The 14560-nt window shown below is 44.9% G+C and overlaps 1 protein-coding gene across 2 annotated transcripts in view; it reads right to left on the reverse strand.

Moving 5' to 3' along the window:
- The window catches only part of Parva (parvin alpha), a 151936-nt gene that overhangs the window by 59785 nt on the left and 77591 nt on the right, over positions 1 to 14560 (reverse strand). The window contains exon 1 of one of the 2 annotated variants that reach the window (XM_040756239.1): positions 8682 to 8724. The exons of the other annotated variant lie outside the window; for it this stretch is intronic. Within the exon in view, the coding sequence (XP_040612173.1) occupies positions 8682 to 8709 (28 nt within the window). The 5' untranslated portion in view covers positions 8710 to 8724. Of the gene's footprint in view, positions 1 to 8681; positions 8725 to 14560 lie in introns of those variants that run through there. 2 annotated transcript variants of the gene reach the window in all.

The raw sequence follows: 14560 nt of genomic DNA on the forward strand, positions 1-14560 counted from the left end.
TTTTTATATAGAACTATGTGGTTCATTGCACTAAGTAGATGGAATATTCCCCAAACACAGATGTGCACCTCTAAAAAATAAACCCTGAAAATATATACCATGCCATTTCGTAAGCTGCATTAGTTGGGAACATATAGGAATGTCATTACTCCAGCTTTCCCATACACAGTCAAAGGTTCTTTATTTGGAATAACCACAAATATTGTGCTTAAGGGTCCCTAGGCACTTTTATGTGTATGAGTGATATGTTTACATGTATGTATGTATCATGTATATGCCTGATGCCTTCAGAGGTCAGAAAAAAAAGCATTGGATGCTCTTGAAGTTATGGATGGCTGTGGTCCACCATGTGGATGCTGGGAACTAAACCTGGGTCCTCTACCAAGAGCAAGAGCATCAAAGTGCTCTTAACTGTTTAGCCATGTCTCTAGCCCCTAATTAAGAGAACTTTGAAAATATAAAACCAGGTGTGTGACATAGTTCAGTGGATAATGGTGCTTGCCACCAAACCTGATGACCTGAACTTGACCCTCAAGACCCATACGGTAAAAGGAAAAGAAGGGACTTTGGTTTGTTGTCTTCTGACCTCCACAGGTAACAATGCCACAGGAACACACACACATCCCCAAATAGGCAAACAGAAACCAATTAAAATGTATTTAAATTTGCTAAAAAAGAAAGAAAGAAAAAGTGAAAGTATGGGTGGGGTAATAGCCACTGAGTGATAATCTCTGGGAATGCTACAACTTCTTACACTCTTTCCCTGGCCTCACGCACACATGATTTAATTGTCTTGTAGCTTCTGGACATTTAGGGAATTTCCAGATTTGGGGGAGTAGCAGCAGGGTCTGTCAACTGCGAAGGGTGAGGGGTGAGCTCAGTTGGTACAATGCTTGCCTGACCTGCGTGAGGTCTTGTGTTTGACCCCCAACACAGCATAAAGCAGGCTGGGGCTACCTATCTGCAATCCTAGCACTCAGGAGGTGGAGGCACAAGACTCAGGCATTGTCATCCTTGACTACATATTGGGTTTGAGGTCAGCTTGGACTACCTGAGATCCCGACATGAAGGGTGTGTGTGCGCTGGGCCAGGGACTACAAGAGGTGACAATCTCCTTCCTCATATGTGGCAGTTTATTTTCACTGGCCAGCAGGGAATTAATCCCAGGGAAACTGTTGGGATTAAGAGGAAGGCAGGGCCCTTGTAAAAAGCACTTCTGAGAGACTTCCCATCAGCTAAGTTCCACATTCCATATTTTCAGGCCACTCTAGGCACAGGCTGTGGGATTCCAGAAGTTAGACCCTGGCCAGAAAAGGAGTTTAATTACTCTGGGACCTACACTGTCTCCTATAGGTGGGCCAACACAGAGGTATAAACTTCTGTTGTATCCATGAAGGAACTCAAGACCTCTCACCTCAAGATATTTTTAGGAAGAAATCTGAGAAGGACATATTTTATTTTCCTCCAAGGACAGAGCAATAAAGAACAGACTATATCTGGAGCAGAACCCTCTTTGTATTGTGACACTAGGCCTATGCCATTTCTTAGTCCTGGTTCCATGACATGACCACATGGGAGCTTCTGAGGGTGTCCTGATCTTACCCAGGCTGATATGAGAAGACGCCAAATCCCACTGAGCAGGCAACTTGCTCTCATCAGAGTCCTCCATCCATCCTCCTGAAAAGCTTCTGAGGGTGGGGAGAGAGGCCAGACACTGTGCTTCCCAGATATTATTTTCCCCTTTACAACCCTCTGGGGGAACAGAGCTGAAGTTCAGAACTAGTTAAGCCCATTGTCCCAACCACAGAGCCACAGGCAGGGGATTGGCCCTTTGTCTGATGGAACAACAAATTGTGTGTGTGTGTGTGTGTGTGTGTGTGTGTGATAGCTACCTTTAATTATAAACCTGACCCAACTTAGATTCAGTTGGGAAGAGTCTCAATGAGAGATTGTCTACATTGGGTTGGCCTGTGATCATGTTTGTGTGAGACTGTCTTAATTAAGTTTAACTGATGGGGGAAGACTCAGCCCACTGTGGGCAGCATCATTCCTTCGGCAAGGATTCTTGAACTGTATAAGAGTGGAGAAATCTAGCTGTACACAAGCAAGCACGCTATCATGGGTTCATTTATTTGTCTTTGTACTTGACTGTGAGTGTAATATGATTAGTTGCTTTAAGTTCTTGCTGCCTTGACTATTCCACAACAGTGGACCTTAACCTACAATCCTGAAAAGAAAATAAACCCTTCCTCCCCTTTTTTGTTAGGGTATTTTTTTAATCATAGGGATAGAAATGAAACTAGGACAGGAGACACTGAACCTCTGCTCACTCCTTTCTCCCACGCTCGATGGCTGTGCACTGTGATTCACTGGGAGAGAACCAGCCTTGGCCTGGAATTTCACAACCATGTACACCCCAAGTCTAGGGCACCAAGGGCTGGCTTGGAAGACCTCCGAGTGGTAGGAGAGCCCCAGGGGGTCCAGAAAGGACCAGATGGAAAAGAGGAATGGAACTTATGATAAAGGTGGCATCAGATCTTTTTGTTCCCAGAGGTCTGTTTTCCTGTGCATCTCACCCAGCAGTGGGCAATTACACACCTGTGTGCATATCTGAAGAACACATGGATCCCCTGTGATTCCAAAAGGCCCAAGAATTGCCCATCAGCATCTGCCAGCATCCAACACACAATGGATGCTTAACATGCATTTACATAATCAGTGAACAGGATGGCAACGTGGACTGCTGGGCTGTTCTTCCCTTCCAGCAGAGACCAACAGCCAAATGATCAGCTCTACTTTTTACATCAGAGTCAGCATTAATCACTGGAAGGTTTGGGCTTCCAGAAGGGATGGGAAAGGATGGAGGACCAAGGCAACCATGGAGGAGCAGAGTTGGTAATATGTATTTGTCCAGAACATGGGAGTTCAGGAAATTTAGTGTGGGGCAATTGCTGTCCTGTCCAGACCTGGAAATTCATGGGGCATGGCACCAGAAATGGCACAGGCTGCCAGCCTCTGCATCACATGAGCCATCATAGCTCTCTGGTTATTTATCTTTTTCGAAACCAACAATCCATGTTGACAGCAAATCTGTACGGAAAAATCTATTAAGAGAAATTGTAGTGAGTTGAGCTGCTTTAACTGTCTGCCGTTCTGCTGATTGCGGGCCCTGCACCTCTCCTGAGCCCGCCTTCTGTACAACCTTCCATTTGATTCCATTCAATGGATAATTATTGGGTCTCAACTCTGAGCAAGGCAATGCACTGGGAACCTCATTCCAGTAGCATCTCCCGAGCACAGAGCATGATTTAACTTAGAGGCAAAAATGAGCATATACAACAGAAGTTCAGAGCAGCAAAGGCCATAGGATATTACATTACAAAGATCATTTCAAAGCAACTTATGTTGAACTTGTGTGAGCAGGAGTGGGATAGCTAGTACCATGCACTATGTGTCCATTTAAATGCACATTTATCAGCTGTGGTGAGCAACATTCCTGGGCCACAGTGGTGTTCAATTCTGACTGTCCACTTGATTAGATTTACAATCACCATGGAAACACACCTCTGGTTGTGTCTATGAAGGTATATCCAGAAAGGTTTAACTGAAAAGACCTCCCCTACACACCCCCGAATGTGTTGACACAATCTTTTTTTTTTTTTTTTTTTTTGGTTTTTACGAGACAGGGTTTCTCTGTATTGTTTTGGAGGCTATCGGTCCAGCCCGGCCTCGAACTCACAGAGATCCGGCTGCCTCTGCCTCTTGAGTACTGGGATTACAGGCCTGCGCCACCACCACCTGGCGTGCTGACACAATCTTATGGATTGGGGTGCCCGAATGAATGAAAAGGAGAGACCGAGTTGAGCGTCAGCCTTCTCTCACTGCTTCCTGGATGCAGATGAAATGTGGCCAGCTGCCTCATGCTCCTGTCACTCTGCCTTCCCTGCTATGAAGGACTGTAGCTCAAGCTGGAAGTCAGTAAAATAAACTCTTCCTTCCTTAAGATGCTTGTGTCACAGCACCAATAAAAAGGAAATCATGTAGCCTCATGCTAGGTTCTGGGGTGAGGAGAACAAGGGAGAAACTGCCCTCATTCACAGGGAAGTGAGAATTAGAAAGAGCATCTCAAAAGGGGAACTTTAGTGGCTTCAGGAATTCAGCAGGGGCTGAGTAGATGAGAAGAGGACAGGCTAGAAGCTGACACAACCGTTGGTGTCATCACAGAGTGAAGTCAGGGCAGCCAGAATAAGCAGCATGGAGGTAGGTTTAACTCTGAAAACAATGACCAGCCTTTGATAAGAAAAAGTTTCCCAAGTTTGCAAGGTGACTCTGGAAAGGTCCCCAGGGGGCTAGGGACACACCTCTATTGTTAAATTTCTAGCCACACAGGATGACATTCTTTGTCTGATCTTCAGCATTCTCACAAAAAGCTTGCTTGCATGGTGGCTTGCATTTGCAATTCCAATGCTAGAGAAGGGTAGACAGGTGGATCTCTGGGGCTTGCTGGCTGGCCAGCCAACCCAGCCAACCCAGCCAAATCATGAGTTCCAGGTAAGCCAAGAACCTTCTCAAATAATATAAAAAGAAAGGTGGGGAGTGATTGAAGGACACATTCAAGGGTGATCCCTGGCCTCTACCTGCATATGCACCCCCACATACACACACAGAGAGAGAGAGAGACAAAGAGAGAGAAAGACAGAGATAGAGAGACAGAGAGAGACAGAGAGATAGAGAGAGAGAGACAGAGATAGAGAAAGACAGAGAGAGACAGAGAGAGAGAGAGACAGAGACAGAGACAGGGACAGGGACAGAGACAGAGACAGAGAGAGGAGCCTCTCTAGGGAGTCCAGTCAAGCAAAAGTCTAGTCTAGGATGCATGCTACCACAATAAGGATAAGGTAGACTGAGTTAGCCTAGGCTTTGGAGATAGGCAGACCCCAGATGAATTCCAGTAGTAGAATGTCTTGGTTTTCTTCCTTTCCAAAATGGGAATCATATTGCTTAGCTCAAAGGTTGGTAACCAGTTATGATGACATAACGCATATAAAATGCCCAGCACAGCAGGACTTGCCTTCCTGAGCACTCAGTAACTGCTCATTTGCCCTTTAACCACCTCTCCTCAGTGTGTGCCTAGCAATGGGTGACCACTGGGAGAGAGCCAGAGGGGCTTGCCAGAGATGATCTAATGGGCTAAGAATGACTGGGAGAGCTAACTGAGCTCTAAAACCAAGTGAGAGGAGAATCTAAGAAATGACCCAGCCCCTTGTCTTGGGTGGATTGTGACAGGATGATGAAAGAAAGAGCAGGCTAACACAAGGCTCCCTAATGCAAAAAGATGCTTTGGGGCAAGTGGCCCATTGGAATACCCAGACATGGAAGGGAAGGGTCATATGATGGCTGTGGTAGAGTCTGGAGGGAGGATGCTCAAAGAAGAAGACGACAGCGCAGTGAAGCCAGATCAATGCCACTGAAAGAAGGGGCTGATATAGGTATGAACACATTCAGAACAGAGGAGACATAGGTTGAGCCTGGGTTATCTGACCTCCAGAAGCCCATCAGCTGTGGGCTTCTACCAGCTACAGAAGTCAGTTTTTAGCTGACCAGAGGCAGAAAGCATCAACATCAACAAAGACAGATACAGCAATGGAATGATACTCACCAACCACATGTAAGTTCATGGATTAGTAATGATACTACAGATCCGGGGAGGTAGCTTAGTTGGAAAAGTGCCTGCTGCTCAGGCATGAGGACCCACGTTCAATCCCCAGCACTTATGTAAAAATCCAGGCATGGCAACTAGCCTTTGTGATCCCAGTGTGAGGTGGGGACAAGAGGGTGGCTGGGGCTCCCTGGCCAGCCAGCCCCTGGAAGTCAGTGAGTCCGAGGTTTCAGTGAGAGACCCGGTCTGAGAAGTACAATGCTGGGGGCTCTATCTCCAGCTCTGCAAAGTTTATAAACCATTTCAGCTAACTAACAATGTTTCAGTGCCCCCAAAGGATCAGTTATCCAAGTAGTAACCGCCAATGGCTGCCCACATCACACAAAAAGGCAATGGGGAGTAACGCCTCCCACCCTCCCTTAGGATACAAGCAGTGCTGACCCTACATCTACCTAGCAAGCTTGGGAAGTATAGAGACTAGAGAAATAGGTTCATCCACATTACCATCAGACAATTAGCAGAGTCCAGACTGTTAGAAACTCTACAGCTTTCTTCAGGAAAGACGTTGCAAAGACTCAAAAGACCATGAATGCAAATTCATCAATTCCAGCATGGCTTTGGTTGTTGTCTTAAATATTTATTCTAGCATGCTGGGAAAGTAATTACTAAATGATCAAAATTTGGAAAATGAAAAGCTGAAAATGTTAATAAATTGATTTTTTCCCAATATAATTTTTATATAAAAATCCTTCTATAATGAAATGCATTACTTTGCATGATATCCTGAAATATTTTAAACACTGAAAAACTATACCTAAATAAATGGTAAAAATCTAAATCTTTATGCATAATATATATGGACTATATATTTTTTGTGCATTTATTATATATCTGGGATTTAATCCAAACTAACTTTCCACTGCAGATGGGAGACCAGGCAAGAAGTATCAAGATCAAAATTGATCATTGGTGATTGATTGACAGATCTTTGGGGGGGTGATCACACTATTCTTTCTACCTTCATGTGAGCTAGAAATTTTTCACTATCAATTTTTTAAATTTATAAATTAAAAAGTTTTGAGAAAAAGTCTTACTATGTAACTGAGACTAGCCTCAAAATGTTTGCCATTTCCCACTTCAACTCTCCCAGTGATGGAATTATAGGTACACTGAGTCCTTTTTTTTTTAATGGTACTTGGGAATGATGAGCAGAAGTAAGTCAAAAGCTTGTTTTAAAAACTAAGGAGGCAGATGAGAGCAAAATCTCTTGTCACTCCTAAAACAATGCCAAGCTGAAAAAGAAAACTGGGGGGATGGCTCAGCATGGGGGCTAGGTTTCAGGTCCCCAGGACTCAGGGAAGTGCTTGGTGGGCATATCAGCCTGCCCGTAATCCTAATGCATGAGACTCTTCCTGGAGCAAACAATCTAGCTATACTAGACAAACTTGTGAGCTCTGGGTTCAAGCAAGAGACACTGCCTCAACAGTGGGTTGGAAAGCAATCAGGAAATATACCCACTGCCTTTGGTATGTAGCGCGCCACACGGCACATATATATGCACTACCCCCAAAAGAAAACCAACTAATGTAGCAAGCAGCAATGCTAATCTTCATATATAATGGCTTCCCAAATGTATAATAAATGCCCATCAATGTCTTTAGCAATTTAAAGTTTAAAAAATTTTAAAGTTCTTTGATTTATTTACTGGTTTGTGTGAGTGTGGACACATGTGTGCAGTGTGTGTGTGTGTACATATTATATGTGTAGATGTCAGAGGATAACTTGAAGGGTTGGTTCTCTCCTCCCACCATGTGGCTTCAGGGATGAAACCCAGGTCATCAAGTTTGGCAGCCAGCACCTTTACCAGCCAGCCCAGCCCACCAGCCCAAGTGCAATCTTTATGAAGAAACAAATAACAGATAACTGGCAAGTATTTTGGAAATATTTCTCATTGGTTTCTAAGGATACGTTGAGGAAACAACAGTACCTATCAGTGGTGGTGTGGATCTTCTTACCACCTTCCTTCCCTTTGTGTCTAGCCCAGGGTTATCCCAACCCCAGGGTGACACTCGTCCTGCTTAGGGACCTCCAGAACATAATTGTGGATGTCACACCTCCAGACTCCTACCTTCCCCCTAAGCAGTCACTCTCTCTAGTTGGAACTTTCAGCACAAATGGCTTATTGGAGGGGTGAATGGTGACTTCACACATGGTGGAATTCATCAGTGATGGAAGCAAAACGACCCCCCCAAGGGAGCCAGGATTCTCCTACACATCTTTAAGGGGGCCAGGAAGACCCACTAGGTTTTCAGCAACCACGTTCTTCCAGCACTCGGATCAAGAAGCTCCAACTGATACAATCTGTCAAAAATCCTAGGAAGTATCTCAGCCCAGCCACAGACCTACATGTGAAATTTCAAGCCCCGTTTTACCCACAGATGGAAGCTGAGCAGAAAATCTTGCTACCGACCTTGCACACCCATCAATCAAACCCACAGCAGCACCTGTTGGGATTGAGCCATCCCAAACCAGGTGGGAGAATTGACTCGTGAGTTCTAAAGGATGAGATTCTTGTAGTCTTCATGCTCCTGCCACCAGAGACAATCATGACCCTGTCTCTGAACCAGCCGTAGAGGAGAGCTGGCAGTCAGATCCTGGGAAAAGCGTTAGCAGGAGACAGCTCACAGGGGGGCACATATTTCTGTGCACGGCCAAAGTCCACACTTATTTTGGGAACAGAGAACAAGCAGCCAAAGGTCCAATTAGGTACTGCTTTCCTTGCCTAAGTCCTTCACCCCCTTACTTATGTTTCTATCCCTCCCTACCCTTCCATATGATCTCTAACACAGCCAGTCTAACCACCTCAGATGGAGAGCCCTGTGTACACACATGCATGCCCTTCAAGAGTAAGAGGGAGTGGTCCTGGTCTCAGAAATCTAAATACTGGGAGCTGGCCAAGGCACACCTGACACAGATCTACCCCCACCTTAGCATGTTGAACTCTGTCCACATTTGGTCCTACCTTTAGGGCAAAGTGCCCCGCAGCCCATGGTCTAAGACCGCAGCCACAATCATTGTCTCTTCTGTCCAGCTGTTCTCTCTCTGTGGGGTCCCTTGTGCCTGCTTTCAGGACAGTCTTCAGATGTGTGGAGGTCTGCAAAGCTATAGATAGGATCCTTCCCACTGTTTCCTGGGAGGCTGCTGCTTGCCTGGTACAGCTCAGAGCACAGAATCGGCTGAGCACAAGTGGCTGCCTATATAATTTAATATGATGCCACTTGAGACTTGTGGATCTGCTGAAGAGCAAGCAGGATTCTGTCTCCTGCCTCTTGGCAACTGGGATGTGGACTGCCTGTTTGTTTCCGCTCCGCTGGGGTACATACTTCAGGTGATGGATACAGTACAGCGCAGGCACCAGGGAAGGCGTATTGCCCTTTTCCAGGGGCCCGATGCTGGGGGCCACTTCAAAAAGGGTCTTCTAAACCTTCTTAGCCCCTTAAAGACTAGAAGTTGTGAGTGTAGGAACAAGCAAAGTGTAGGTACACCTGGATGATCCCAGCCAACTCTGGACATGCAGTGGCCATGTGGCACTCCCCCCACCACCTGCAAAGTTCTCTCCCAATGGTTATGTGGGTGCTGCCCTACCAGGAGAAAAAGCCTAAGCTTATGGAGATGACAGCAAAGGCAACAGAATTACCACAGAAACATTCCGAAGTTCAAATTTGTGTTACAGAAAAGCAAACCTTCTTGGCTTTAAATATTTGTCACTGGTTTTAAATATTTGTCACTGGTTCATGGAGTTTGCTGGTTGCTTGGTTTGATGCAAAGCCCTTCCAAGAGGCCTGGGACCACTCATCAGCTCCACTTGCAGATGAAGCAGTGAGATAACTGGCCTTGGTGCTGAGCTAGATGGATAACTCAGACTCAGAGACCAGTTCACTTGAGCTCTAATGGCACACTGTGGGGACTCAGGACTTATTCCCAAATCCCAAGTTGTTTGGATCATGGAAGCAGGATGTAGCAGAGATGACCACCACTAAGGTTTGTCCTCTGGTGCCCTCAAAAGTCTCCCTGCCCTAGGCATGGGCACAGACAGGGCAGGGGATGAAAATGGTCTTGCTAGTGAGAGCTAAGAATGGCCTCTGGACAGGAAGAGCTGTCTCCTGAGGTGGGCAGAGGAATATCCTTTCTTGTAGTATCTGATCTTGAAGGCCATGGTATGGACTATTCTAGAAGGTGATGCCACAGAAAGTGTATCTTCTGAGGTCTAGGTATTTTTCCTACCCATATAAAGGGAAAGGTTAGGGCCAAAGGATCTGATATCTAGCATCCTCCTCTCTGTCAGGTTTGTTGTTGTGGATGATGAATGAAGGGTTTTGTTTTATTGAGCTGTGGTGGAAGAGAATGGGGTGACATGTGGCTATCTCTGGTTGTAATTTCTCCCTTTTGAAAAAAAAAACAGAACTCCAAGTCCCCAACGACCCTCTAAAAGCCCTAGAAAGAGAAATCAGGGGCTATAGTGTCTATGCTACCCATGGTTAGTTGACAAAGTGCACATGTCATAGCTGCCGAACCAATGATTATAATATCATAAGAAGCCTAATATTATTCAAACTAGCCAGCACTAAAAGATACAATCTATGCAAAATTCACCTAATGGTCCTTAATTAAAAGATTCTGTGACCAGCATTAAGCTGTGCCCCTCACATACACTATCCCACTTAATCTACAGGAGAGAATCTCCAAAAGTGAGTTTATTCATCCCTACTGCTTAATGTGTTAGTGCATGGGAAAGACAAACCTAGAGATTGCACTGAAGGACTGGGCTAAAAGGTTCTGATTCTCAGCAAAGGAAATGTAATTAAAGCATGTAATGTCAATTACTGTCATTCATAATCTTATTAGACCTCCCCAGAAATAATACAGATATCAAAGTCTACCTACGTGTTTGATGTAAATAGGATAAAATTATCTAGGTTCTGAAAATATCCAGATATCAGAGAAGGGGAAAATGGTCTATCTAGTCTCATGTGTCATCAAATTTCATTAAGCAGGAACAGGGACATCCACCCCCTAGGAGAGCATGTTGTAGAAACTTGAACCTGCCTGGAAACCTAGGGGTTTAATGTGTTTGAAACCACTCAAATCAGATGCCTTGCCCTTGCTTGTTCTGATAAAGTTCAAGAGAAGATTCAAACACCTTAGAAGGCTAACCCCAGATTAGAGGGTGGCTAGGACAATTCTCTCGTGAGCAGCTTAGAGGGCCTGTGGAATAAAGGAACCACAGGAAACCACCAGAGCAAAGAAAACATGACACATTGGCCAAGCTGCTGCCAGGCCTCCACTGGTCCATCTAAGGATGCCAGATCCCCAGCCTTTTCGTTCTCTTCCCTCTTCATCATACAGAGCGCACTGTCACCAGACTGGAGACAAGCAGGGGGCTTGCTGCCAGCACAGGAAAGCAGCAAAGCTTGTGCCTTCTTGGGATGACAGTGCAGTTGGGGAGACTGACAATATTCTTAAATGGCACCAGTTCACAAACAAGCAAGTTCCACTGAGTCTTGTTTTCTATGTGTCTTATATGGATATTAGAGTGTATCTAATCTATAAGATTCTAGCATAGACAAAAGAAGTGAACATGGCCAAAGCTCTTGATTGAACAAAAATTAAAGGGTTAGGGAGATCACTCAGTAAAATGCTTGCCTCTTAAGTATGAAGGTCTGAATTTAGGTCCCCAGCTTACACACACACACACACATACACACACACAAACGCACGCATGCACACACGCGCACACACACACATACCAAACAACAACAACAACAACAACAAAAAACCAAAAACAGGCACAGTGGCACGTATCTGTAATTCCAGTGAGAGGCAAACAGAGACAGGCAGATCCTGGGAGTTCACTGCCCAGCCATCCAGACAAAAAGGTGAACCTCAGACTCAGCGAGAGACTGTCTCAAAAATAAGCGGGGAGGGGCTGAGGAGATGTCTCCATGGTTAAGGGTGCATACTCCTCTCACAGAAGACCCAAGTTTGCTTCCCAGCACCTACATCAAGTGGCTCACAGCCACCCTAACTCCAAGTCTAGGAGGATCTGATGTGTCTGACCTCTGAGGGCACTTGCATTCATACGACACACATGGACACATGCAATTCCAAATAAATCTTAAAAAAATAGTGAAGAGAGACTGAGGATGATACCTAATGTTGACCCCTTCCCTCATGCACACACAGTTATCCACATCTTTACATACCCTGCACACACACACACACACACACACACACACACACACACACACACTTAAAAGTCAATACATATTCTTCCCCTTACAGTTCCTATCATGAGGAATGTTCTCACTAGCTACTAGTTTGTGTGTCCTAGGTCAAGATTCTTCACTATCTCCCATCATGGCTTTCCTGGGTTCCATACTATTCAGTTTCAGTAAAACAAGGAGACAGTGATTTCTAACGAGCAAGTGAATATGCAGAAATAATAGCTCAGAGACACGCCTAGCATGTTAGCTGGTAGTGGAGATTATTAGTTTGCAAAATACCTGGAGAGGAGCCTTGCTGTTGTGGCATCATGTCAGTCTAGTTCCAAGCACAGGACAGGCACTATAGACCATTGCACGGGATGACCTTTGTCATGGGAACTGAGGGATTTTAATAGCATCCCTGGCCTCTCTGCCCTGATGCCATTAACATCTTGCCACTCTTGCAGGCATGAAAACCAAAAATGTCCCTAGACATTGCCTAATGTCCCCTGCCAAGGGGCATGTAAATGGTCCCCAGAGAGAACTACTGATGTGGCTGGGAAGTGTTCTTGCAGAGGAAGAGAGGACAAAGAGAGCTAGTGTCTGCAGAACAAGAGCAAAAGTGAGTCAGCTGACCACACTGCCCACAATGCTGCTTACCAGAGAGGCGCTTCAGTGCTGCTCCCTGGCCATCGATGATATATGACCTTTTTGATAAACATAAAAATCTATTGAGATTTAAAATCTCAAAACAAGTTAAACATCATGACTAAACCTAAATTAGACTTGCTGTAATACATAGAGTACCTTTTCTTTTGTTGTTATTGTTTTGGTTGCACACATTCTCCCCTGAATCAATTCCCATTCCCATAAAGCTGTGTGGCCAAATGTCAGCTCACACTGACTTACATAGCTAGGAAGAGGAGGAGAGGACAGAGGAGGGAGGGGAGGAAAAGGAAAAGGGAGGGGGAGGGAGAAGAGGGGAGGAGGTAAGATGGCTCAGAGGGCACCTGCGTGGGCATGGGCACTTGCTGCCAAGTGTGACAGCCTGAGTTCCATCCTCAAACTTCCATGGTACAATGAGAGAACCAACTTCTGCACATTGTTCTTTGATCCCCACAGGTGCATTGTGGTATCCAAATGCCCACACACATACATACACACAGAAAAATAATGGCTGCCAAAAATTATTTTTAAAAAGGAAGAAAATGGAGCCCGCTCAGTGGTTAAGAGAACTTGCTGCTCTTGCAGAAGACCTGGGTTCAGTTTCTAGAACCTACATGGTGGCTCATTATCAGAACTTCAAAAACTGGGCTTAGTCATCCCCATATTCAGGAAGATCAGAAGTTCAAGGTCATTCTCAGCCTCAAATCTGGGACATTCGACACATTGCCTCAAAAAGAAGCCCCCCCCCCCGCAAACAAGGTCATGGGTTATGTTTTTCAAAGTTCACATTTGCATAATGAATGGTCTCCACCCATTTCCACTTTTACTTTAGCAGATTAGTATTTGAGGTTTTAAAACTACATAAAGCTCTGTATTATAGATCCTATTGACTTTCCTTGCCGCTAAGAGGGTTGTTATGTTAAACGGAGCTGAATCACTTTAGTAGTCAAGTGTAAACAGTTATGTTCCAGGGGTCACACGACACATAAGAGCCTCATCATCTCTTACAGCTGGGGTCTTCAGCATTCGTGGCTCACATCTAGGAAAGATAGTTCACGCAACACCATGTTGAAAGCAGCTGTCCCTACCAGAAGGATCTGTCTAAAGAAGCAACTGGCATTCACTTCTGAGACCTACTGTTCAGAGCTCTGGGGTCACAATTGTGTTCATATTTTTCTCCATTTGGAAAACTTGCCTCTGGTTAAAATGTCTAAGACCAACAATAAAGAAACAGTGGGCTAGAACAGGCAGGATACACTTTCATCACAGGAAATGAAAAGATGACAGAGTTTAGCTTCTTACCTGATCCTTGTAGCTGGACCAGATGATTCCACAGGTCACAATCCAGCTGTGATAGTCTCATTGTGACTTAACATTCAAAATACATCTTTCCCCATGTTGATAGGGTAAGCTCATTTGATATTTAATACTAACGAAACATTCACTTACCCTGGCCCATTAAAATACGCTTGAGCCACCATGCATTTGTTGGTCATTTGTGCTGCCTCCGTGAGGATAAAATGAAATCAGCTGATTTACCTACCTGCCCTGTCTGTCTCAAGTGATATTTTCTTGACTCTATTCCAAAAGTAGAATTGAAAGTCAGAAAGGAACATCTTGTGATCTCTTTGCTCCTTACACTGCTATCTAGGAGGAAAACTTGGAAGATATTTCATGATGTTCTCTTCAAAGCCCAGGCAGATGTGTTTCCACAAAGCTCTGGCCAGTTTAGGCTTTTAGTTAGTTTTGAGAATGTAGTGGGTATGACATGTGGATTCCTAACTCTTAATGTGAATTGCACATTCATCTTCCTAAGATTTGTTTACAGTTTTACATGTGTGCATTGCCTGCTCTCAACCAATGAAGTCATGTGTGGGATATGTATGGACATGTAAGTACTTGCACACGTGTGTATGGGTGCATGTGCATGCATGTGGAAGCCAGAGGTCAACACTGGCTGTATTTCCCCATT

The sequence above is a fragment of the Mesocricetus auratus genome, unplaced genomic scaffold (assembly GCF_017639785.1).
Source record: "Mesocricetus auratus isolate SY011 unplaced genomic scaffold, BCM_Maur_2.0 Super-Scaffold_4256, whole genome shotgun sequence".
Classification (NCBI taxonomy): Eukaryota; Metazoa; Chordata; class Mammalia; order Rodentia; family Cricetidae; genus Mesocricetus; species Mesocricetus auratus.